This window comes from Antennarius striatus, chromosome 16 (genome assembly GCF_040054535.1).
Source record: "Antennarius striatus isolate MH-2024 chromosome 16, ASM4005453v1, whole genome shotgun sequence".
NCBI lineage: Eukaryota > Metazoa > Chordata > Actinopteri > Lophiiformes > Antennariidae > Antennarius > Antennarius striatus.
In genome coordinates, this window is record NC_090791.1 from 10,069,013 (window position 1) to 10,095,582 (window position 26,570).

General features: G+C 40.2%; 1 protein-coding gene across 1 annotated transcript in view; it reads left to right on the top strand.

The window, feature by feature from the left end:
* The window catches only part of cacna1aa (calcium channel, voltage-dependent, P/Q type, alpha 1A subunit, a), a 68,563-nt gene that overhangs the window by 27,997 nt on the left and 13,996 nt on the right, over nt 1-26,570 (top strand). Inside the window, exons 14-41 of the mRNA XM_068336029.1 lie at nt 38-169; nt 577-649; nt 851-968; nt 1,274-1,341; nt 1,479-1,585; nt 3,806-3,856; nt 4,557-4,725; nt 5,397-6,013; nt 6,151-6,500; nt 6,618-6,753; nt 7,039-7,168; nt 7,764-7,823; nt 7,939-8,045; nt 10,453-10,461; nt 13,169-13,268; nt 13,413-13,573; nt 13,768-13,908; nt 14,000-14,201; nt 14,381-14,545; nt 14,703-14,813; nt 16,667-16,750; nt 18,866-18,868; nt 20,387-20,503; nt 20,690-20,755; nt 21,037-21,134; nt 21,245-21,395; nt 21,691-21,818; nt 23,142-23,238. Of these exons, the coding sequence (XP_068192130.1) occupies nt 38-169; nt 577-649; nt 851-968; nt 1,274-1,341; nt 1,479-1,585; nt 3,806-3,856; nt 4,557-4,725; nt 5,397-6,013; nt 6,151-6,500; nt 6,618-6,753; nt 7,039-7,168; nt 7,764-7,823; nt 7,939-8,045; nt 10,453-10,461; nt 13,169-13,268; nt 13,413-13,573; nt 13,768-13,908; nt 14,000-14,201; nt 14,381-14,545; nt 14,703-14,813; nt 16,667-16,750; nt 18,866-18,868; nt 20,387-20,503; nt 20,690-20,755; nt 21,037-21,134; nt 21,245-21,395; nt 21,691-21,818; nt 23,142-23,238 (3,751 nt within the window). The remainder of the gene's footprint in view (nt 1-37; nt 170-576; nt 650-850; nt 969-1,273; nt 1,342-1,478; nt 1,586-3,805; nt 3,857-4,556; nt 4,726-5,396; nt 6,014-6,150; nt 6,501-6,617; nt 6,754-7,038; nt 7,169-7,763; nt 7,824-7,938; nt 8,046-10,452; nt 10,462-13,168; nt 13,269-13,412; nt 13,574-13,767; nt 13,909-13,999; nt 14,202-14,380; nt 14,546-14,702; nt 14,814-16,666; nt 16,751-18,865; nt 18,869-20,386; nt 20,504-20,689; nt 20,756-21,036; nt 21,135-21,244; nt 21,396-21,690; nt 21,819-23,141; nt 23,239-26,570) is intronic.

Sequence of the window (26,570 nt, forward strand, 5' to 3'; positions counted from 1 at the left end):
AACTTCAACACACACACTTTCTGCCTGTTTTTGTCAGGTACTGGGCTTCTTTGCGAAATCTTGTTGTGTCTCTGCTCAACTCCATGAAGTCCATCATCAGCTTGCTCTTCCTGCTCTTCCTGTTCATAGTTGTCTTTGCCCTGCTGGGCATGCAGCTCTTCGGAGGACAGTCAGTGTTTTCCTTTACCTTCTCTCTCTGTCTCTCTCTCTCTCTCTGTCTCTCTCTCTCTCTCTCTCTCCTTCTCTCTCTCTCTCTCTCTCTCTCTCTCTCTCTCTCTCTCTCTCTCTTTCTCTCTCTCTCTCTCTCTCTCTCTCTCTCTCTCTGTCTCTCTCTCTCTCTCTCTCTCTCTCTCTCTCTTTCTCTCTCTCTCTCTCTCTCTCTCTCTCTCTCTCTCTCTCTCTCTCTCTCTCTCTCTCTCTCTCTCACTCACTCTCTCCACCTCTCCTTTCTTTTTATTTGATTTTAGAGTACCAGATTGGTTTCATTGCCAGAAAGGCTTAGTCAATTGATTGCATTAATGCCATTAAAGTATTCTCTCCCTTCTGCCTGCTGACATGTTTTCTCTCATTTACTAGGTTTAATTTTGAAAATGGCACTCCTTCAACCAACTTTGATACCTTCCCAGCAGCAATAATGACAGTTTTCCAGGTGAGATGATATAAAGAGGAGGGAGGGAGATTAAAGCAGAAAATGAGAGCTGGATTAGGGCTAAACCACTAAATAAGATTAGCACATATAGAGGTATCATAACGTGCAAATTTGCTACTTTTGCATTTGTTAATGTCACCAGTCAGAACCACAATTCATCAAATCGATATGACTTTGTCTGACTGTTTGTGTATGTATCAGATTCTGACCGGTGAGGACTGGAACATGGTGATGTACGATGGCATCAAATCTCAGGGAGGAGTCAACAAGGGCATGGCTTTCTCTGTCTTCTTCATCGTGCTCACACTTTTTGGCAACTGTATCCATCGACATTGACAATAAGAGGAGTCATGCATGCACAACATGAAGTATGGGGGCCGCAGTAGCTCAGTTCTCTACGACCTGGGCCAGAAACTGTTTCAAAGCCCATGTGGACCAAAATTTTCAGAGTGTGAACTGGCAGTGGAGAGGTTCCAGTTCCATATTTGGCCCTCTAGTTATTATAACATGGTGCTGCCATGAGTCAGTGTTTTTACCTTTTTTTTTTTTTTTTTGCTTATTAGCATGTGCGCAAGCTGTATTGACATACACAAATTCCTGGATTTCCTTTAACTCTGTGTTCAGACACTCTGCTGAATGTATTCTTGGCTATTGCTGTGGACAATTTAGCCAACGCACAAGAACTCACCAAGGTAGACTGAAGTTCAAATGTGTTTATATTCTCAGGACCATATCTTCTGTAAAAAGATAAAAATAACAAGTGGTATGCTCTTGTACTCACTCCATCCTGATTTTTCTGTCTTTTTTTTCTCTGTCTGTCTTTCTGCAGGATGAGCAGGAGGAAGAGGAGGCTGCCAGCCAGAAGATTGCCCTGCAGAAAGCCAAGGAGGTGGCTGAAGTCAGCCCACTGTCTGCTGCCAACCTGTCCATTGCAGCGTGAGTTTTCTGTCTCTGTTACAGTTTCAAAACATTTTTAAACCGTGGGCAGGAATTTTAAGGCAGAGTGCACGTATTTCATGCCCTTGATGGGGATTTAGCACTTTTTACTTTGTAGGATCACTTATAACCATCGCAATTACGACAGTGAGGATGTTATTTTAAGATGTGTCTCCTTTAATGAAACAGTACATTTAATAGTAAATGAATACATGGATGTACTTATTTCTCTCCCTCTCTGCCAGCTTCTTCCACTCTTCTCTTTTTTATTTCCATTTCCTTTTGTCACACCGTTTTGTGCATACTAAAATATTCAAACACAAACTGGTGTTGGATTGATCTGGGTTAGGCCTCCACTGGTCAGGAGTCTTTTATCTCTTTTCTCTGTTTACACAGTAGTCTTGTAAAGATTATTCATTCTGCTCACACACATACACACACACACACACACACACACACACACACACACACACACACACACACACATAAACATGAAAAATACACATATACACTAACACACTGCATTCCTGCCTAAAAAACGTTATATCACACAGATTTTTGGAATTTGGTGATCATTGTCGTTTTGTATGTTCTGTATTCCATGCTGTGAACATATGTGTCAGAACATCACTTCCATTACCTCAGGAGATTTAATATTTCTCCTTCAGCATAATGCACATCTGTGTTTCTGTGTGTGTGTGCATGTGTGTGTGTGTGTGTGTGTGTGTGTGTGTGCGCGCATGTGTGCGTGCATGTGTGTGTCTATGTGTGAGAGAGAGATATTTAGAAAGAGAGAGTGTGTGTTGATTAAAATTAAGACATGGTCTAGATCCAGAGAAGAGGCTCCTGAAAACTAGACATCTGCATGTACCTAAGTGCAGAGGTCTGTAATACCATATGTGCTGGAAACAACCAATACACAACAGATACACAGCTTCTAGTGCGACATTTTACATGCTGAACACATCAAGTAGCCCTTTGTAAAAGCTTAAATAAATAAAATGGCAACATGAGTCATTCACATTCCTGGTCACATGCCAGTTGATTTCATCCTCTGCTCAGAGGCTGTGGAGATCCTGGATTTCATGAATCTACCAAATTTGAATTTTTTCTTCTTTGGGTTAGTCTCCGACTACTAGTCACTTAAATCTTACTGCTGCACACATTGCCAGCTGAGGGATTAATACAAATAAAAGTCAGCCCTTTCATTAATTGCTTTTTACAGAAACGTGTGGCAGAATAAGTGCTACAGTACCATTGTGAGCACGCTGTTTCCAAGACACTTGGAAATAGTTATGAAATACATATTAAATCCATGGAATAAAGATAGAAAAACTTCCACTCACGTTTATTGTGTGGTAAACTGTGAGCGAGCTCTATAGTAAATTTAGAAATTTGTGTGGTTTACTTCAGTGGTGTAGGTTAACAACCTACAGTTTATCGCTTTTTTAATTTTCATATTAGTAGCAGTAAGTTTTCCCGTTAATTATTGCCTATAGCTTTTTAGTTTGTGTTAGTTGTTTATTATTTATATATTTTTGAATAGTAACGATATACCTCTGTTACACAGAGGTAAATTTACATACATACATTTACATTTTATATGATTGAGAACAAATATGAGAAAAAGACTAGAGGTAGTACTTCAAAAAAGAACAAATGTGGGCAAAGAGGGAAATATATGAAAAATTGACTATAAAAAGTTGTTTTGTTAAGTGTAAATTTAAATGTTAAGCAAGGGTAACAACACTCAGAGCTGAGACAGGTGTTGTCAGAGATATAGAGAGTGATCAGGACAGAGCATCAGCAAACGCAGAGTGTAAAATGATGAAACAATGATGAAATGATTGGGGCTGTGAAAACCAGAAAAATTAAAAATAAATTGGATTGTGTTAAATTCACAGACCGTACAGACTGCTGGATCGAGTTTGTGAGAAAGCCTGAATGTGTCTTTGTGCGTACATGTGTGTGTGAGATGGGTCGCAGCAACTTTTTGAGGAGATATTTCCAGTTCTGGAGGTTTGTTCGGTTATGTATTTCGGGCTTGAAGTCAAATTATTGTGGGGATCAGGTTTTACAGCCCGCTTGAATAGAGTAGTGTTTGTTTTTTCAGTGTAAACTGACAGTAAACTGTTTTAACCGTGCTTGGACAGCCCATTTTGGAATGAAATCCTCTTGTTCTTTCGTGTTACCTCACTCATTGGCTGTTTCCCTCCTCAGCAACAAAGTACACAGTGAGTGTCACAACGCTTCCGATCCCTTTCTGGACTGGTATTTATTTATTTGTTTATTCATTTCCCTTTTGTTAATTGACTTTCCAACCATCCCTTGCTATCTTTTGTTTTTTAGAATGCAGACCTTTCCCTATCGCTTTTTCCTGAGCCCTTTATGAAGTACAGGCTTTCTCCAGCTTTGTGTTGGCTTACTTTTAAAAGCGCTCTTTCTGTTGTCGTCTCCCCACTGTACGGCTTTTGCTTTACAAATGTTGATTATTGACCGTGGGATACAGGAAGGTAAAGGTGATTTCTGGTTATGGAGGATAAGAAAGAAGGTGGCCTTAGTTTTTGAGTATCTTTGTCATGTAGATGTCGCGTCTTTGGTAAATATTCAATACATTAGTTTTGGGATGTTGTAAGAAATTCTGGCTGTGTTATCTTCCATTTTGTGGAGGCTAACACAACCCTCCAAATTGGTGCTGTGCTGTCCAGTGCCTTGGCGAGCGGTGTAGAAACACACAACTTTATTTTCTTGATCTGCCAGGTTCTCTAGTTCTAGCCAAATGACCCTTTCGATATCTGTTGCCCCACCATGTTTTTGTGTCCCAGCTATTTTATGTGGCTCTATTTTTGTTCTAGTTTTCAATTCATTCTCATGGCTTTTTGTGTGTATTAGAACAGCAACATATGTCTTTAACCTGGTTTTAATGCTGTAAACTGCCTCTTCTCTTTCTCCACCCTGCTTCATTTTGCAGTAAGGAGCAGCAGAAAAACCACAACAAGGGGGGTAATAAGACTGTATGGGAACAACGTACTAAGGAGCTGAGGAGGCAGACTCTGGTGTCCAGCCGTGAGGCCCTCTATAATGAGCTGGATCCTGACGACCGCTGGAAGGCAAGGACAGGGAGGGAAGAGCGCAACAATGTAAAGGACAAGGCAAACAAAGGCCCTAGACTTGTGCTATCAGTGTACACAAGTGAAAAATGATGATGTCTTACGTTAGCATGTTGCTCAACCGCGATTTTAGTATGAATTCTTTAATAATGCCATCAGTAACCTGTACAGATAGTCCTCAAGATACCAACACAATTGGTTCAGAGAGGCTGTCGTAAGCTCAATTGTTCGTAAGTCGTTATTTATTAAATTTAAATCTATACTCGCCATTTGAGGTCATTTAAATAGCATTATTACTCTAAATAAGAAAGTACTATAACCTAAGATTTACTAGACTTAATTACAGGACATAAAAACAACACATACATTAAAATATGAAAGTATCCAGGTGGTTACGAAGCCTGACTCGCTGAGATGCTCACAGAGACACGTACAAGAACAAGATGGTGGAGGTGAGTGTTGGAGATGCGCGTCCGGAGCAGTGCTGCTCGGCCAGAGTTGTGGCAGAAAGGGGAATTGCAGTAGTCGGATATGACAGCGTGTGGTTGTTCGTATCTACGAATGTTCACAAGTCAGATGTTCGTATCTTGAGGACTACCTGTACATTGTGTAGAAAAATACTTTGTCCTCAAAGAAATTCTTACACTTTTTGACCAGATAAAAACACTACAGAAAGTAATAGTTCCCTGTTCCACTTGCAGGTGAATTTTTCACGCCACATTCGTCCAGACATGAAAACCCACTTGGATCGACCCTTAGTAGTTGACCCTCGTGAAAACCGCAACAACAACACCAACAAGACAACTACAAATGATCCCAACCTTTGCTTTAGCCAACATCATCCTGCTGATGAGCTTCAAAAACAAGCACAACTCCACAAAAACGGTGCCCAAGTAAGAGGATCAGGTCCAGTTAGGCCCCCATTGGAACGAGGTGAATCCGCAGAGAGCAGGTGCAGCTGTAGAGGTGAGCACCACCACCATACGTCACATGTCCAGTTAGATGCTACAGCGATCCCTCAAACGGGAACGGAGGAGAGGCCGTCCAGGCGCCATCACCACACCTGCAGCGGCAATCGAGGTGCAGGGCACTCAGAGCACAGGAAGCCCAAGTCACATCGAAAATGTGCAGAACATGGTGAGGATGGTGGGGGAGGAGCTACAAAGAAAGGGAGACACAAAAGCAAAGGGGTTGATGGAGATGGAGATGGGGGAGAGCAGGAGAGAGCTGGAGATGGCAGTGAGAGGAAGCCAAGAAAAAGTCGTCATGGCAACCAAACAGACGGCGAGGGGAAGAGGATTTGCCAGCATAGACGCAAGTATGTACTTCACACGTGTCTGCTCATGATGCAAATATCAGGCAAACCATGCAAAAATATTTTTCTTTTTATTGATGTTCTCTTATTTTATCACATCTTCTTTCTTTTCAGTAACTGTTTCTTCTTCCTCTGTGTAGGGATTTCAGTGCCCCTAATCTCTCCACCATGCGGCCCATTCAGAAAAGCCTCTCCAGGCAGGACTGCCAGTACAATGAGGATATGGACAACCTCATGAACACCAAACTGATATCTGGCTCTACCCCTCCTAGTGAGGTTCACCCTCATCCAGTTAACAACCACACCGGTGCCCCTGGCTTTGGTTCTGCCTTCCAACTCGCTAATAGTGGCACTCATGGGAGTTTGGTCATGTTTGATAGCTACGGCAGCATCACTCATCATCGTGCCAACAGCGTGATCAGACTCCCCCACCAGGATTATACAGCTGTAGACATGCCGATTTTCCCATCCACCAATGCCATACTACAGGGTAAGGCCACGATGGCTTTGTTTTTCCACTCTGCCATCTTTCCTCTTCTTCTTTGACTGATTACACAGTTAATAACATTCACTTTGAACCCCTTCTTTATTTTGTTTTTTGATCTAGTCAATAAGAATGCCAACACAGAGCCTCTGCCAGCAAAAGAGGACAAGGATGATGATGATGACGAGAAGGGAGGTGAAGGAGGACCTAGGCCTATGCCTCCCTTTACCTCCATGTTCATCCTTTCCACCACCAACCCGTAAGTGAAGTGGTTCCATTCACATAAATACACAGTTCTGTATAAATCTCCATGAATCCCTTCTTGAGGCATCCACTGGAAGATTTTTTTGTTGTTGTTGTTGCTGATCTTTAAAATAAGAACTGTATCCTGGATTGATGTCACAATCTGCAGTACTTACTGAACCCACGTTTGCCCTCACAATGCTATAAAGCTGCATGAAGAGCATAATGTATATTCATGAAGCCGACCTAATGGTCCAGACAACACAAATGCTGAAAAACCCATGTCTGCATTTGCTTCTAGGTTTCGTCGGGCATGTCACTACATCTGCACCCTGCGTTATTTTGAGATGTGCATCCTGTTGGTTATTGCCATGAGCAGCATTGCCCTTGCAGCTGAAGACCCTGTCTGGCCTGAATCTCCTCGCAACAATGTAAGAAAGTCCCACACCCCAGCACTTCTGTTACATGAACTATTAGATGTATCTATTCTATTAAAATGCCTTATAAAGTAATTTAATTTGCTGGTTGGGTTTTTATAAAATCACTCATCTCACATGTGTGCAGAGTTAGACTAGTAAAAGTAAACAGTAATATTTACATGTCACTGTGTGAATATGAGTACAAAATGTAAAGGAAGGTAAGGTCCCCGTTTCGTGTGCTTACACCTGCAGTATATAACTACACAGGCGGTAAGTGACGTCAAAGAGTATTCTTTGCCACTACTTCTGCACCACAATTTGAGTTGCTGTGTAAAACAAAATGCCAAGAGTGCTTCTCTTTCCTGCTCTGGGGAACCAATATTTGCTGGCTGGACTGGTTAAAAGAACAGATTATATCAGCACACCAATTTAATCCACATTTTATAGTGCCAATGTGATAAAGTATTAAAGTAAAGTGAATGTACGTGTCACATTCTATTGTCAAATTTTTGGTTGACAACTGGGTTATCAGTTTACAACTCCGTACACACACTCCATATACCAGCTGGATGCAGCATAAAGTCTTTGCATCTGTCTCTACATGCAGGTCCTGCGCTATTTCGACTATGTCTTCACGGGAGTGTTCACGTTTGAGATGCTGATAAAGGTAAGGTGAAGTGAAATAGTCAACCATTCAGACAAAAAATAAGGATGAAAGGCTGAGTCATGCCTGTATTTCCCAGAGGTCACATTTCACAAACATCACCTCCTTTTCTCTCCAGATGGTGGATCTGGGATTGGTTTTGCACCAAGGCTCTTATTTCCGGGATTTGTGGAACATCCTTGACTTCATAGTGGTTAGTGGTGCTCTGGTGGCCTTTGCCTTCACGTAAGTCTATGTTCGCCTTCCGTTCTGACCTCTCTTCTGCCCTCAGTCCTCCTCTTATGTTTGTCTACTGCCTCACTGGCATTCTGGCAGAGTGCAGCATCTCATGTTCTTCTTTAACCACCATTGCTTCATTCAGGCTCCCTGAGCTTCTTCCTCTACCAATGAACAATTTCTGATCTGAATTGATCACGTTGTCTGTCTTTTCTTTCTCCACTGTCCACTCATTTCAAGACCCTTTTTTGTCCATTCTTTGACTATTTTCCACACAGAAAACACAATCACAAATTATTGTTATTTTATTTCTATAGTTATCAATGTGTTTTGTTTTGGGGTTTTTTCACAACAACTGCACAGCAAAAAAATACCTACATAATCATTTGATGTGAACAGTCAAAGAAGCTTCTTTTTTTTCTGAATCTTGTTCTTAATGTTTGACTGAATATAGTAACTGTTAACTGTAGGCTTGAGTAAAATATCAAGACATTATTATCACTATTATCACTATTATACACTTTTATCTCTTCCTTTCCTACTTCGCTCTAAGTCCATTCCTTCAACTATCTTATACACCGATCTCTTTTTCTCCGTTTGTCTCATCCTCATTTTCGAGTTCATAGGAATTCTTCACATTTGCTGTTACATATCCTCAGTGGGGATGGTTACCTGCTTCTATGATGGCTTCACTCAGTCTGTGGCCAGAAGTATTGTTGCTGTGAAGCAGAAACTCTTATAACCCTGGAGATTTGTGGTAGTCTTGTATATTCTTGTCACATGATAACATTCCTGTGGCTGCTCCAGTTCTCCAAGAAAGTTTTTCTTTATAAACGACCTGAATTGTGTCTCAACACAGTCTCATTGTCCAGGTTTCTTTAGCCTCTCCTTTTGAATATAGAGAAAATATTCAGAATAAAATGATTTTAATTTAGCATAAAAACAAATCTGAGACATTTTCAGTGAAATTTCAGCAAAATACAATTTGTTTAACCTGAAAATGCACTTTTTTCCTATCTGTTCACCTTTTTTTTAACACAGCGTCACTAATAGATTTCAGGGCCAGCATGAAATGAATGATGAGAAATTGTTCATCCTGTAATGAACAACTTCGTCATTGCTCAACTGCAGGTTCCACGATATGACACTTTTACTCCAGGATCCTTTTTTTTGTTTTACCACAGATGATTTTTAACCTGATACAGACGTATTTGTGCCACACATGATTCTTTCTGTGTTTTTGTTTGTGTTCATCTACATGTGTTTTTGTGCTTAACTGTGTCATCTAATCTCTTTGCATAACATTTATTTATTTGGTCAAATTAATGTGTCTGTATTTTTTTGTGTCTGTTTAGCTACAATTTAACAAATAGATACATGATTAAAATTGAGAAAAAAATCCTATAGCCTCAGGAGCAAATTCTAAAGAAATCAAGAGAAATATAAAAATGAATACAAAAGTAAACAAGAGCTCCAGACAGGGAAAGGTGTAAATATAGAGACATGTCTGTTGCATAATCAATGCTAATATATGTATAAAACAGAAATTTAGCAAACAAATTCATACAATTGAATTAATTAAGTGAAATTTAAATAGGGTATGGGTTAATGACACTAACTGCTGATGAGGAGATCTGAACCAGTCAGAAAAGTTCCTCAAAATCTTGATAGTGCCTTAATTCAATTGATGGAAATCAAACTGCTCTCCAGAAATGCTCAGCAGCCTCATTGTAGATGTTTATCATTTCTTTAATCCAGTTAGTCTGGTCTGAGGGCTGCTGGTGTCTTTGAATGCCTTGGAAAGTTCTGTACCCGGATTTTCCTCAGAGTCCAGAAGGGCTCAGAAAACAGACACTTGTAATGATTAGAACATCACAATTGTAATGTTCTTGCATTTCTTGTGAGGTTTCAGCACACAGCATCTCTAGTTTTGAAAGAGAGCATTTACATATTAGAAGTTATATTTGGAATCTTATGAAGGCATTAGAATAGAGTAATTCCATCCTTTATAAAAACCAACCAATCATTAATGGATAATCTAGTAGCACTTTTCAAATGAACAAATAGTCACTCTCTTCTACAGCGATTGTTCTGTAAATCTATCACTATGGACATGTTAGCAATGAATGCATTGGTCACTATTGTATTTTAGTTTAGTTTGTGTCCAGACTTGTGTTTATATGCATGTGTGTTGGTTCCAGTCACCTACAGTTGGGAGCGTTGATCTAATAAAAAAGCAGGCCTTGTTTTCTCTCTTTTTCTCTCTCTGTCTCTCATATGGATGTTTCTCTTCAAAATCCCTCTTTTCTCTGTATCCCATTCTGTATCTGTCTCCGACCCTTTGTCTTTCTGTCTCTTTACCTTTGTCTCTCTGTCGCTCACCCCTTTTTCATTTCTGCACTTGGATCACCAACAGCGGCGGAGGGTAAAGTTCTCTCTTTTTCCTCATTTGCTCCCTCTGCTCTCTCACAGCGCCTGTTCTTCTGATCGCACAAATCTCTCCTTACCATCAGTCCCTCTCACAGTTGACCTCTGTATTCATCTCTTCTTCCCTTTTTTGCCATTGTTCACCATGGAATAACTCTGTCTCAAAAGCTAAACTAAACCTCATGTTCTGGTCCTTACTCGCAGATACCATTTGATGTTTGTGTTAATGACGGGTTAACAACACAACAATGTCATTAATAGTCAACATAAACTAAACAGATATACCACAGATGAAGTTTTCTCAAATCAAATACACACAAGCCTCTTCCAATCAGGCTTTTCTCCGATCTCACCAAAACTAATTTCATTCTCATGACCCATTAAATGCTCAAGGCTTGATAACGTCACCTTAGGTTGTGTGTCCACAGTGCAAGTCAGCATCCTGCAACATTAAGAGGCATGGTGTGTGTGCAATGCAAAGAGGAGCATAAAAGCTAACATATTTCAGTATCACCACAGCTAAGTTATTTTCTAATTTTAGACATCACAGAGGTGAAACAAACTGAGACCCAGTTATGCCTTTATTGTATTAAAAAAAAACATTGAGGCAGAATAAAGGTCCACTGAGCCCACGATGAAAATGTCATCTGAATGAGGCTAAAGACACACACACAAACACACACACAGGCACACACACACACACACGAACACACACACACACACACACACACACACACACACACACACAAACGAGCACTTAGACAGATGTGATTAAGATACGAACAGTGAGATTTTTAGAGCACACACACGCTGTCATGACCTTTCACATTCATGTCTTTACCTGTCATGCGCTTCAAGAGCCACACTGGATTCATGAGAAATGCAAAAAATAAAAATTGTGGCAAGAAGTTAAACCACCATGAATGTTTCCCTGTAGAATAGGTAGACTGCTGTCCTATAATATTTATTTTGAATCTCATTTGATTGTTACTTAGCTTGTTCCTAACTCAAAGGCTCATGGGTGGCTCACAGCTTTAGTTTTAAGCTCTGGGGGTGTGTTCCGTGTTTTTAATTTTTCCACACTCTTGTATGTATTAAAATACAATCTTGTATGAAAAAAATAAAATCAAGCAATGGCATTTCATTTAGGAAATGCTCATATTAAAATGTGTTTGTCTTTGCCAGCATGGCCCACAAGACAAGATTCCATGCTGTCTGAACAATGCTGTGAAACTATCCTATCCTGTAGTCTAGTGTTGATAGAAATATGGATGAGTCATCCAAAGAGAGAGTTTGGCTTTCAGTTTTTCCCACTTTCACGTGCATTGTGTCATGACCAAATTAAAAATGGAGAGCCTATCTGAGCTGTCATTAATAGAAGAGCATTCTTCTATAAGTTACATCTCTACAAAGGTTTCCTTGAATCATGTGCTGAAAATATGATGTTGTTAATATCTCTGAGATCACGACTAAACTCTCTCTGCAAAGGCCTTTGTTAATAATAGTTTTCCGTCACCCAACCTGCTGCTTTAAATAGAAAATATTGCAGCATGTAAAGCAAGGTTTCAATGCAGCATGAAAATACCTCACCATTAGCTGGGCATGTGTGAACCGAGGCATTAGCCATCTTTGTAAAGCATTGAAATACATTGCAAAATAGATCTCTGTGTTCAGTAAAGTCAACTAATCTTGCAAGAAAAGCTTGAAGACTTTTTTTTACCTCAAATCCACACGGTTTCTTCAGTTCTGAAGAGGGAGTAGGGAGTTCCTAATATTTAACCTAAAAGTTCCCGTCATAAGCTCATAATGATGTCATAAAAATGTCATACAGTTTTCTTGAATTGGCTTTAGAATCCCACTCCAGAAAGATTGGAGTCGCTTGATGTCATTCAGAGTAGCTGCTTGCTCCTCACTGTCATACAAATGAAATTTGAACTTCCTGGGAAGGGAACTTCTCTCTTTAGGTCCAGACGGACTTGCCGATTTTTGCCCTGAAGCATTTGATCTCTCATGTTGTGCCATCCACTCGGCTTTTCTTTTTTTTTTTTTTTGGACTGTGTGGTGTAAATTGTCTGGGATGAGATCATCATTGTATAAGTGTTCAGGAAATGAATCTTCAATAACCTAAACACCCCAGTATGATTGAAGCCCACCAACACCCTGAAACATTGGCACCTCCTGCTAAATATGTGAAACCCCCCACCTTCAAAACAGAAGAAACCTCTTGGATGTGAGGTGAAACATCCTTTAGTTTTTCCTCCAAGGCCAGTTGACTTTCTTCATGACCTGGATGACTGAGAATCTACACAGATAGATTATTAAATAGATTTAGACTACATAGACTAGATATCATTCAGACAGGAGTGACATCGGTTGTTCCCATAGCATGTATCATAGATATAAATGTACCACCTAACTCTAGCATGTAGCTACATTGCTAAATTCACACTTACAGATTAGGTTAACATGTAACATGATAGCAATACTGCATGTGTTGCTATGTGTGTAATTCAGACGCAGTTACTCATTCTGAGTTAACTCGGACACAAATGGCATCAAGGAAAGGCTGCCCACCCCTGTGTTGGAATCAAGATGACTTATCATATCCATCTGAACCCGCTGACTGTCTTTATTTCTGTGTGTGTGTGTATGTACACTTGTGTACACGTACCTGTCTGTGGGCATGTTTGTGTGTACGCATGTAGGGGTAGCAGTAAAGGAAAAGACATCAGTACTATCAAGTCTCTGAGGGTGTTGAGGGTGTTGCGACCACTGAAGACAATAAAACGTCTTCCCAAACTCAAGGTATGCAAAAAAAAAAAAAAAAGATTTGATCTCATGTTATAGTTGCTTCTTCTGGCACAAACTCCACAAATAATTTCAATCCCATTTAGTTCTTACGTACAATAAGCAGTGCCTCTCTCTGTTCTGCTCTTCCTTGATCCTCAGGCTGTATTTGACTGTGTGGTGAACTCACTGAAGAATGTGCTCAACATCCTGATCGTATATCTTCTCTTCATGTTCATCTTTGCTGTGGTGGCTGTGCAGCTCTTCAAGGGACGGTTTTTTTACTGCACGGATGAATCGAAAGAGTTTGAGCGTGACTGCAGGTCAGGGAGTACTCCGATCGTATTTACCCTGAGCCGTGAAAAAGCTCTGTTAAACTCCAACTTCCCTTTATGCATATCAAATGGTTTTAAAGCACTCCAAGTGTTTTTTATGGTCCCTCTTAATCTTCAGGGAATTTTCACACTTATAAAAATATATATGCCTTTTGTTGACTGTATGATCAATGGTATTTCAGGGGGGAATATTTGGTGTATGAACGTGATAATGAAGTAAAGGCGCAGAAGCGGGAATGGAAGAAGTACGATTTCCACTACGACAATGTGGCTTGGGCCCTTCTCACCCTCTTCACAGTATCTACTGGAGAGGGGTGGCCGTTGTAAGTAAATGTGAACATGCATCCTTATACAACACACTTGGTTTCTGATGTAACGTTTTAACCCTTTCTGCCTTCCCTTGTCCTTCTGCAGGGTGCTGAAGCATTCAGTAGATGCGACTTATGAGAACCAGGGCCCCAGCCCAGGGTACCGGATGGAGATGTCCATCTTTTACGTGGTGTACTTCGTGGTCTTCCCCTTCTTCTTCGTCAATATATTTGTGGCTCTCATCATCATCACCTTCCAGGAGCAAGGGGACAAGATGATGGAGGACTACAGTTTGGAAAAGAATGAGGTGAGGAAGGATTAAGTGAGCGAAGGAGGATGGTGATGATAAAAGGTATTAGGAGGGTGACCGAAAGGCTGGAGGAGGGATTGCAGCTAAGACACAGACAGGGATTACATAGAAGGATGGAAGGAAGGAAAGAAAATCACAGTGGGGTGACGACAGATATTTTCTTGTGTTTTCTGCAGAGAGCCTGTATAGACTTTGCCATCAATGCCAAACCCCTGACACGTCACATGCCTCAGAACAAGCTGAGTTTCCAGTACAGAATGTGGGAGTTTGTGGTGTCACCTCCGTTTGAATATACTATCATGGCAATGATAGCGCTCAATACAGTTGTACTGATGATGAAGGTAAAAGAGTCTACAGACATTGAAAAACAGTAACATTAATAAAAAGAACATCTGTCTATTCACATTTTAATTTCTTACAAAAATAAATGTTCATTTTGTGTGTGTGTGTGTGTGTGTGTGTGTGTGTGTGTGTGTGTGTGTGTGTGTGTGTTTGTAGTACAACGGAGCGTCTGATACATATGAAGATGTATTAGCCAACTTGAATATAGTGTTTACTTCCCTCTTCTCCATGGAGTGCGTACTCAAAATCATCGCCTTTGGAGCCCTGGTGAGTGAAAACAATGCGAGTGTGTGTGGAAAATTCTGAAAATCAGTGTTTATCAGTGGAAATTAGTCAGTATAGAGCAACAAATACATAGAGGAGAAAATATACTGAAACACGTCAAACAAAAATAAAATAGATTTAGCTAAATAATTATAAAGTTTTAAAATAATGTTAATGCATGCAGCACACCTGATGGCGTGTCAACACTCATTTAGAATGGACGGCAGTTGCTCTATTTATCTTTGAATTGATTTACTTCCTAGTTGAGGGACTCAGGCCAAACTGGAGTTTATGGAAGTTGTCCAGGAGAAGGACTTTTTTACTATTATGTATAATTGCACGTGTATTTAAGGAATTAGCTTTGGATAATAACTGGTAATTATCAATAAAATCAATGATGAAAAAAAGGTAGAAAATGACCAGAAGTCGGTTTCTAAGTTTGCCAAGGCACTCACTAAGTGAGTGAGGCAGATAGACTAGAATGGAGAGTTTAGGGATGGCTCCTGGAGGAGACACAGGAAAGAGGAGGAATCAGTACAGGAATTAGATGAATAAGAGAGAGTGACAAGTAGGTGGTAAAGATTAAGGAGAGGGTGGATTTTACGCGGGATTGGATCTGAATCTGGGAAAATGAAAGGTAGACCTGCACAAGCATACACACAAGTTTCACTGTGAGTTGGTGACTTACATGCACGTTTTTATCTTGGTGATTTATTTTAATAGCCACCTCCTTTTGCTTTGTTTCTTTTCCTCCGCTTGTCTTATGCACAGTTTGGCTGCAGGCGGTACTTAGGAAAGCAATAGAAACAGGCCCAAACATCAGTGTCAGCACCCTTATCTGAATCTCTATACTTTCCAAGTGAAAATCAAGAATCAAGACATGTACTTGTGCAAATGCATAGATCAAGTTAATTAAATATATGTAATTTATACCCTCTTCACACAAAAACCGGAAGGACAGTCTATCGTTTGGCCGGTTTCTTTAATGACGTACCATAATGTAAAGTATTTGATATTTGATGTTGGGGCACTGCTGTAGTGTTTGCTTAAAGTACATGTTGTCACTAACTCTTTTCTGGCGTCCGTCCAACATACTGTCACCAGAGATCTATTCATCTCATCTAATTACTTTCCTCTTCCTGCGGGACACTGACATGTCTTTTTCTCCACCTTTCCTGGTCTTTTTTTCTGTCTGACTTTGACTCTGTCCCTTGACTTGGTTTATCTGTCTCTTTTCCTTAATCTTTCCTATCATGCTCTTTCTCCAACTAAGAAATTTTCATTCTTATATTACTACAATCCATCCATATCATATCCCCTGTTATTTTTAATGTGGCCCATCCATGCACCATCTCCTTGTTTCCCATATTTTCCATTCTCTCTCTGTTACAGTAGTTTTTTTATTTAATTTGTATTTACTGAATTAATCCCAGGGATTAAGGGAAATTAGTGGCACACATGCATGTATTTATTAGTGCGTACAGGCCCTGAACACACAAACACATGCGAGGGGCTTGTACGCATACAGAGGAGGTAGAGTGGCAGGCAGCTCCTTCGTGGTGCGCCGGAATGAGCAACTTCTCAGTGGGACAACGCCTTGCTCAAGGGCGCCTCGACAGTGGGGGGTGAGCTGACACCTCCCACTGTTAGCTCACGCTCCGGGTGTTTTTTGGGCGGGGGCAAGAATCGAATTGCTGATCTGTAAACATTGGACGTCCCGCTCTACCGTCCGCTCTACCACTGAGCCGCAGCATTATACCGTTTAATTTTTTTCATGTCACCTCATCATACTCTCACCTCTTTCTTCCTCATTTTCTCTCTGTCTAACTACTCTTTTTTCAATTTTTTGTCAACAGAATTATTTCAAAGATGCCTGGAATATTTTTGACTGTGTGACAGTTCTGGGAAGCATCACTGACATCCTTGTTACTGAGCTTGGGGTGAGTGACAAAATCTGTAGATATGAATCTTTAGAACTCTATGCTGAGGAAACAAAATGTAAATATTTTTATATTATGTGTTTTTATGTGTTTTTGAGCAAGGATGGCCATTTGTTGAGGGAGTTTCAGCATGTGTCTGAGGGCTTGTACATCTGTATTATTGTCTAAAAACATACAGCAGACAAGGCAAGGAATAAGGCAAGGATCATGAGTTAGAAGCCACTGTCGAGTCTTGCGCTGCTCAGTCATGCATTATCATCTCTTGAAAGTCTTATATAATTGCCCCAGTTGGTGTGACAAGGAGAGACCAGACTCTAGCAAGCACTGAGCTCCTGACTGCAAGGCAAGAAGCATGCCTATGCTCAGTAGTCAGTCAGTAAGTAAACAGCTTCTGAAAGAATCCTGAGTAATAAAAAGGTTCTGTTTGAATCTCGCATGACCAGTGAAGGCACGTCAGAGCTTTCCATCAGTTGTGTAAGTTGTACACAGCAATACTGTTAATGATTTAATTACTAAAGGTCCATTATACTATGCACAAACAAATGAATTGAAATAAAGAAAACAGGTTTATCTTGGCTTACGTTGTTTCAAGTTATGTCGTTCTTGATTATATGCAGTTTTTTTTAAAAATTACACAGATAAATCAAAATCAAGTTTACATTATTTTACTAGACAGCACATACTGTATGTTCGCCAGAAATATTGGAATCGTAAAATCACTAGTAAACTGTTAAAAGCACATAATATCATGTTACTGTACAATAAATAAGAACAAAAGCAAATAATGTATTATTTGCCTGTACCAACCCCTTTTACAGTTGGAGTGGTCGAAGACAAGACAGTGACATGTTTTTTTGTACTACTTTGAAAAATAAAAATTATTGGTATGTAAGCCTTAAATTGCAATGAATGAATGCTTTTTTATTTTGCACATGTGGTGGAAAAACAACAAAATATGCTGAAGAGAAAAACAAATAAGACCATTGAGTAGGGTGAAGCACAAGCTTACAGTATATGAACCTACCCCTGCCCAACCACTTAATTAACAATGGGCTCATGTAATGTACCGTCAATATAATATAATATAATATAATATAATATAATATAATATAATATAATATAATATAATATAATATAATATAATATAATATCGTCTAATTTAATCCAATCTCAACTACTTGCGTGACAAAAGTTAAAACTAACATCACTTTGAAAAATATCATGTCATTTTTATGCTCCTGATTGTTAATTATTGTATTTAGTTAGTTGTTTGAGTAGTAAAACATTATAACTGTGTCATGACTGCCCAAAGTTGCAATACCAAAGAGCAAATAAGCCACAAGACAGAGATTCAATTTTTTTGTGGTTCCGTATTACACCTTTAGAAGGTAGACCTGGTAGAGAAGGAGCATATAATGGACAAAAAAATATGAATCAACCTTTTGAAGAACTTTAATCCAAGAAATTTAAAACATTATACCATCTAATAACAAAGTTGTTTCTAACAGTGAAGGAAGGAGCAAACTAGAATTTGTGCAACATTTGCTTGACCCTATCCAAGGGCAGCAAAGCCATTAATATGACATAGAGCAACGCCTACAATTTACCTACAAGTTCTGTCTGATGGAGCGAAGGGAGCAAGGATTCAAGCGCTATCAAGGTTTAATTTGATGTTACAGTCAGATTGTAATAAATATTTAATTGAATGGTTGGTCTTTATACTGGCATACAATTATGTTTATATATTTAGAGATTCCTGCTGTCTTGATCCTTGGCATCCCTGCTATATTGATGTACAAACTTTGCAGACAGATACTTGCTGTTGTACTAACCTCTCTCTTTATTGACTGTTGATTTCTTTCTTGTTTTTATCTTTTTACATGCTTTCTTTAAATCGTCCACAAACTTAACGATGATGTACCGTACTCTACTTCGGCCCGCCCCTTTCTCCCCCCCACCACCTTCCTGCGATTCTGTCCAATCAAAATGCACTATGAATCCTCTGTGTCTACCCATGACAACCGGCTTGGTCAATCTCTCTGGTTGTTCTCCAAACCAACCAAAAATCCAAAAATTTGCCGCTATAAACCATATGTCTGCAACATCCACATGTAGATGGTTTGTAATTTTTTGGACATCTTTTTTTACTTGCATCTATTACCTGAATGAGCATGTTTTTGCTTGACCCCCACAACTCACTACCCCTGAGCTCTAAATTTGTCCGTTTTGTTGCTGAGCTTCCTAGCCTCTCTACCAGCCATTGTTCTTTCCATAAATTCTACTCAGCCATAAATCTTACTCATTTGATGCATCGTTTACTGAGAACTAGTGCTCAGTTTGTAAAGGATAGGATTGTGTAAAGTGGAATAGATTACTGCATTTATCCATTGAGATTAGCTGTTCACTGTATTCACATCATACACAACATACACCTCCACGTACAGTACATGACAATGAATGGTAGAGTTTTCCCGTAACAGTGAATCCGATGCATACCACAGGCAGATAGAACAAATGATGCATGTTGCCTCTTGTACATACAGTACATGGAAAGAACCCTTTATTTCCATCACAAACAAACACATGCGAGCATGCACACACGCACACACACGGACATTGCCAATCGTCGGTAGATCCTGCATGTGGTTGCTGCCACTGCCTTCTGAGGGCTTGAAGCCTCAATATTCAATTGCATTTTAAAGACATTATTTTGTTTTCAGTGTGGTATGAGGTTGAAGAACGGTGTTACCAGTTTTAATATTTGTAAGAATAATATGTAATTTTGGAAATAATAATTAAGAAGCTCTGTAAGGCTCAGAATCATACACATGAATAAATTCATTAAATTATTCTTACTAGTCCTTCAACCTCCTGTCCTTATTTGCCTGTGACATCACTATAGAATGTCATGTGACTTTGGCAGACATTCCTATTAGATGGAGCATCAGCGGCCATCAGCTTAACTTCTTTGCCTTGTGCTAGTTAGTGCACATTTGCATGCGCTGGGCTTGATTCATGTTAGGATATGACATTTTTTGCCTTGAGAGAATTAGTGCATTTGGTTGTCTTTTCAAGGAAAAGTCCTGACATCCCTGCACTTTAACTACTCACCATTCTTGCCACAATTACTACTACATAACCCAACTGGATGAAACTCGCTAGATTTGGATGATTTCCTTCCCCCTGTGTTGTTTTGTTTACTTTTGTTTAACTTAATGGTTATGAACAGCTTGTTGGAGCCTTGCTGGTTTGAGTTTGGTTTGCTTTGACTTGTTTAGCTCCCAGTTCTGTTATTTTCATTAAGTTTGATTCTCCTGCAATTTGAGTTTGAATGTTTTTTTTACACTATTTCTTTATGTTTTGGATGTCTGAGGAAATTGTTTGCACCCTTTTAAGTAAAGCTAACTACTCTTTCCCTTCATTCCAACCCTGAATCCTTCATCATTTTCTCTATTGTTTCACCTTTCCCTAATGCCCCCCTCCTCATTTTCTCTACTTTAAATCCTAACATTTCCTTACTTTCTTATCCCCCCCTCTTCATCACTACCTCCACAACCATCACCACACCCACTGTTTTTCTTCCTCTTTCTCTTTCTGTCTCACTCTCTCTGTGGGTATGTCACGGCTGCTCTGTAGAATAATTTCATCAACCTGAGTTTCCTGAGGCTGTTCAGGGCAGCTCGACTCATCAAGCTGCTGCGGCAGGGGGAAACCATCCGCATCTTGCTCTGGACCTTTGTCCAATCCTTCAAGGTTCACATCTGATTCTAAAACATGAAATAGAACCTACAGTATATTCATTATAATTTGTAGATTTTACATTAATACACTTCAAATATTCTGTGTATGCATAGCCAAAGCTAAGGTATTGTTTCATATACTGTCTACAGTGCATAAGAATAAACTTAATACTAAATAATTGATTTTGTCTCTCCTCAGGCATTGCCTTATGTCTGCCTCCTCATTGCCATGTTGTTCTTCATTTACGCCATCATTGGGATGCAGGTGAGTGAGAGCCTCTGCTAAAATTTCTATAGTACTTTTGGGATATATTAAATAAATTTTATAGCATACTGATGATGAGGTAAAGGAGGAAATGAGAATAATGACAATAGTCATAAGGATTTGGTGTATAATATATGAAGGCTTATGGAAATGGTGGCTATGGCCTGAAGTGAAGGTTATAGAGTATTAACTCTGCTTTAATGGAAAATAAGGATGAAAAGGACGTTGATGAAAAACTGTAGTCGTATCTCTGATCTTAACCATGTGATTGTATTCAACAGCTGTTCGGGAATATTGCTCTTGAAGAGGATATAGAAAGTGCCATCAATCAGCACAACAATTTCAGGACATTCATACAGGCTCTCATGCTTCTCTTCCGGTGATTCTGTGTGAACATGCAGCCATTTACAGTGTTTCTATGTCATATTTTAATACAAGAAGATTCCAAATCCCTCCAAAATCCAGAAAGTTTTTTTTTGTGTATTTTAGGAGCGCGACAGGAGAAGCCTGGCATGATATCATGCTGTCGTGTCTTGGGGGAAAGCCATGTGACCCCCTGTCAGGGAATAATGAACCAGAGTGTGGCAGCCAGTTCGCTTACATGTACTTTGTCTCTTTCATCTTCTTCTGTTCATTCTTGGTGAGTGCCTATTACATGATCCCCCCACCCCCCACCCCAGTCTGCTCGGTCATGTCAATGTGACCTCTTCCAGAAATGTCTTTGATTCCCAAATGATAGGAAACGTTGCGTGTTTGTCACAAAAAAATGGTTTAGCTGATGATTTCATGAAACCATGTTTTAATAAATTTATCATTCCTGTGTGTGTGTGTGTGTGTGTGTGTGTGTGTGTGTGTGTGTGTGTGTGTGTGTGTGTGTGTGTGTGTGTGTGTGTGTGTGTGTGTTTGTGTTTGTGTATATGTGTGTATGTGCATAGATGCTGAATTTGTTTGTAGCCGTCATTATGGACAACTTTGAGTACCTGACAAGAGATTCATCCATATTGGGACCCCACCACCTAGATGAGTATGTCAGGATATGGGCCGAGTATGATCCTGCTGCCTGGTGAGTGGTAAAACATATGCACTCAGATGCACAACATTACCAACACGTGGTAAGCTTTGACACTGATATGATCTAGTGTTCGTGATCGTGTTTAACGAAGTACAAGACCAAAATAAGGTATTTTGTTTATAAATGTAGCTCCAATAAAATAATCTGATTAGTAGAGCACAATTGTCAAATAAAAGAGGTACAAGGGGGCTGTAATGGACCAGAGCATAACCTCATCAGGCATCTGGTTATCTCTCTTATGTCATACAACCCTACCCTCCTCATCCTCAATCTCTTCTTCTCTGTAAACCATTTTGAAACTCCTAAAAGAATCCTGCACCTTTTCCTTTTCCTGGAATCCGCATACTGCCAAAGAAAAACTTCATGTAGCAACGTCTACACCTTGAACGAAGTTGCCTGGGCCAACTCCGTCATCTAGTAGTCTGCTGTAGACATGCTCAGTTTCACGGTATCTGTATTCCAGTACCTGTGTGTGTTTGCCCCCTTCCCCCCACCCCCATAGACAGCACACAGACTGTTTTAATGTGGAAAATTTGGTTTCAATTGGTAAAATCTTGAAAGGAAAGGAAAGGAAAGGAAAGGAAAGGAAAGGAAAGGAAAGGAAAGGAAAGGAAAGGAAAGGAAAGGAAAGGAAAGGAAAGGAGAGGAAAGGAAAGGAAAGGAAAGGAAAGAGAAAATAAGAGAATGACAGAAAAAATCATCCTTATAGGTACCATCGAAAAGAAGGAGAAATTAGGATTGGAAAAAACCAAAAAGAATAAATGACTTAAGATATATTTCAGAATCTTAACAAATGTTGTGTTTTTCTTGAGGCAAAGACAAAACGTTATGCAGTAAAGTGTGGGAAATCCTTTCTTGAAACTAACTTGCTTTTTTTCAGCCTCACATTTCCTATTGCGATAAAGACACGAGAGGGAGAGTAGATAGGGAACGGGGTTGCATGGCTGGCTGGGAACAGATATTTAAAAGGGAGGGCATTTAGCACCACACAAGCAGTTATTAAACATTTAGCTGTTTATCAAGCACATGCTTTTCCACTCAGTTCTGTCAACACACACAGGCAGTAAGGGGCAGGACTGGTGAGAGGAAGCAAAGGGCTGTCATTCTATAAGGTTATGGGTATGAGGTAGAATAAAGGCACTTTTAGCTTATAAATAGGTTCATTAATATGTAGAGATAATGACATTTTCAGACCCTGTGTACTTGTCAATATTGTGCTCTTCCTCCCAATGTTCTTTCTTCTCTCTGGTGTGTGTGTTTTTTTTATATGTGTGTATATGTGTGTTTCTTAACTCCCCTGTATTCTTCTTGCAGCGGTCGCATTCATTATAAGGACATGTACAGTTTATTGCGAGTTATCGACCCGCCTCTCGGCTTAGGCAAGAAATGCCCCCATAGGGTGGCCTGCAAGGTTTGACTTCCATTCAAACAAAATCTTCAAACCACACTTGCTAGCCACAGCATCCAAGAATGGAGTGAATGCCGCTTTATATATATTCTTTTTTTTCTTTTTCATTTCAATTTTACAACTTATTTTCCTCCATTATCGACTCGCATTCTGAACTGCTGAGAGAATGTGCGGGACAATGCAGACACCCAGAGAAGCATGTGAAATGGAACGATAAAATTCGCATTAAGATGTTCTACCACATTGACGAAAATAAATCTTTGTTTTCTTTTCTGGATACTTTTTTTCTTTTGCTTGCTGTGGAGCCACGTTAGCAAGCTACAGTTACCCACTGTAGTGTTGCATTGTTCTTGGTTGTTGAGGGTTGTGGGAAAGACAGAAACTGCATTGACACTCCTTCCTCCTCCTCCCCCTCTCCTCACATGAGCTGGATCAGCTTGGTGCCTGCTGTCAAGCTCCGCCCTGCTCGTCTTCACAAACACACACTATGACTAATACACATTATACAATTTAAATTTATGATGTTACCTCTCAAATTCCAATCCTAGATCGTCCTGCCGCTCCCCTCTTTGTCTCATTTGTTCCCCCCTCCTCCGACATGCTAGATACACAACCAGTCTCTCCTATTCTGCCCAATAACCTTGTCCTTTTCTTGTTTTGTTGTTTTGTTTTGTTTTGTTTTTTTGGACATTTTCTCTTTGTCCCCTTTCAATCTCTGAAAGTGTGATCCTTTTGTTCTCTCAACCTGAACCCCCTAATCAATTGTCTTTCAAGTTCACTTTTTCTCACTTCCTCCCCTCTTATCTCTCTCTCCCCTCAACAATGTCTCCATCTCTCTCTTTTTTGTTAACGGGGTGGTGGCACTGACTGATGATGCAGTGGCAGGATCAGTTGCAGGGAAATGTATGACATGCTGAGGCACATGTGTCCTCCACTAGGCCTCGGGAAGAGGTGTCCAGCACGGGTGGCCTACAAGGTCAGAAAGGACCCCATCTTCACCCGCGTCTCTTATGGGTGTCAAGCGGGTTTTTTGGGGGCCAGTGGGATTTAAGCGCTTAACGTGGTGTAAACTTTAGTGTCGTCGTTTCTCTCATTCTGTTTCTTTTTCGTGGACAGTGGGGGTGGGCTGGTCGGTGTTGTGGCGTTGTGTGGTGGTATGGGATTGGTGGATGAAAGTGACAAGACAATTAGGGTGACAGGTCAGATGGTGGGAGTGTATCCACAGGAAGGAATGAAAAGAGGGACCTTCTCAGCTCGTTTGCACCGTGCACAATGGACACGCAAGCTCACATACATAAAGATTAAAAAGCCACTCACATTATGAGAAATAATGTATTATTCTTCACTGAAAGCGGTGGCAGTAAGTGCATACATGAATGCATTTATTCATAATTAAGGTCATCAGTAATCACACATAGAGACACTGCTAAACACACACACAGAAACATGCGTGTGCAGCAGGGCTTGGAAAGTCCACTAGACTTATGTCCTCTAACTCATTCCGTCCTGTGGATGGGGCACACATACGCACACACACATACACACACATACAGTATATATGTATACACACACATGCTACAGAATTAAGTCATATTAACCTACATGTAGCTATTATCTGTTTCTAATGGTAGAGAGAGCAGAAGGGCTTGTGTCAGTGATGTGTTTTCTTCAGAGAGCCTTTGATTGCCATAAGTAGTTTTTCCGTTACCCTTCATGTAGCAGCTCTAAGCTCCCAAGCAGCCTCTTCTATCTGCAAGTCCAATCTTCTCCTTGTCCTTTGGTTCTGTTGTCAATGCAGTTCTATTCTGTTTCCAGCCCCCCTCTCATCTCTGCATCTCGCTCCCTTCCCCAGACATGTACACTCCCTCACCTGCCTTGTGCATGGCCGACAATCACCACCGACCCCATTTACAGATTCCTGTCTGTCCTAAAATCAGAACTGACACGGTTAATCGTACACAAATTGTTATCAGAATAGACATGTACAAACTGATAACATCTGATTTACCTTTACCATGTGTTCCTGTGATCAGTCTAATGACACATCATTGGCCGATCACTTTGTGTCTCAACGGGCAGCCGGCCAATCAGCCTGTAGGCACAGATCATTCCATCGCTAACCATCCCTTTATCTAATTCCATTGTCTTTCTCCAATACCTGGGGTCAAATTTTACATAGATAAAAAGATAGATAGACAGACAGACAGACAGACAGACAGACAGACAGACAGACAGACAGACAGACAGACAGACAGACAGACAGACAGACAGACAGACAGACAGACAGACAGACAGACAGACAGACAGACAGACAGACAGACAGACAGACAGACAGACAGACAGAGAAGAGGAAACCTGTGGCATGCTCGCGCATGCAAGATTCAACAATAATAACTCGACCCAGGATTTGCAACTCCTCCTCTTTCTCTGTGAAACTTTTGTTTTTAGATTTAAAACCACTCTTTCCTTAGATCGTATTTCTGTCTTCTGTTTTGGTTTCCTTAAAGCCTCCTCCCTGAATTATAGGATGTACTGTGTCCTAAATCCCCCTGCTGAACAACCCTGACATGTTTTACATTCATGGTTTTGGCAAAACTTTCTTGACCTTTTCAATTTACCCCTTGATAACTATTACTGGAAATGTTTTCCAGAAGGTTGGCATTTTTGTATTCATGCCGTATCTCACTCTCCACCTCCCCTGACAACCTTGCCAATGAGAGAATTCTACCCCCAACATTTGACCTTCCAACCGTCCACAGAACAATGACCCCTCTAGCTCCACTCTTTTCACACTCCAGTCTTCTCTGTCATGAAGAGAGACAGCAGGACCCTCAGGCAGGACTGCTTTCTTCCAGACACAGCCAGCTAAGCATGGTGATGTTACAAAATTAATTTCTTATTTTTCTGTTTTTGACAAGGTTGGGTACCGTTTGACGTATGGATACGGTTATAGGTGCAGACCTAAGTCAAAGTGGATAACTGAATTAAATTTCAGAAAATTATAAATATGTGTACAGCATAGGACTTAGTAAAATATATGAACTACAGTTAAAAATAAAATCAAGAACAAACAGTAGAAGACAACGAGTGAAGGCGCCAGTTGCAGGAATGCTTATCTAATCTGGATATGCTGCAGCTGTTTACTTAAACATGTTATGCGTTTCAGCTTTTAGATTCAGTTTTTGTTTGACTCAGTCTCCTTAGTACAGATGAGTCAACATGACCAACATTGATTACTTTTTGATTGGAGTGATTACTGTCCTCATCAACTACTGAGACTTACAGGAGTCGCGCCCTTTTTACACAAAAAACATCCTGCAAACATGCGCCGTGGC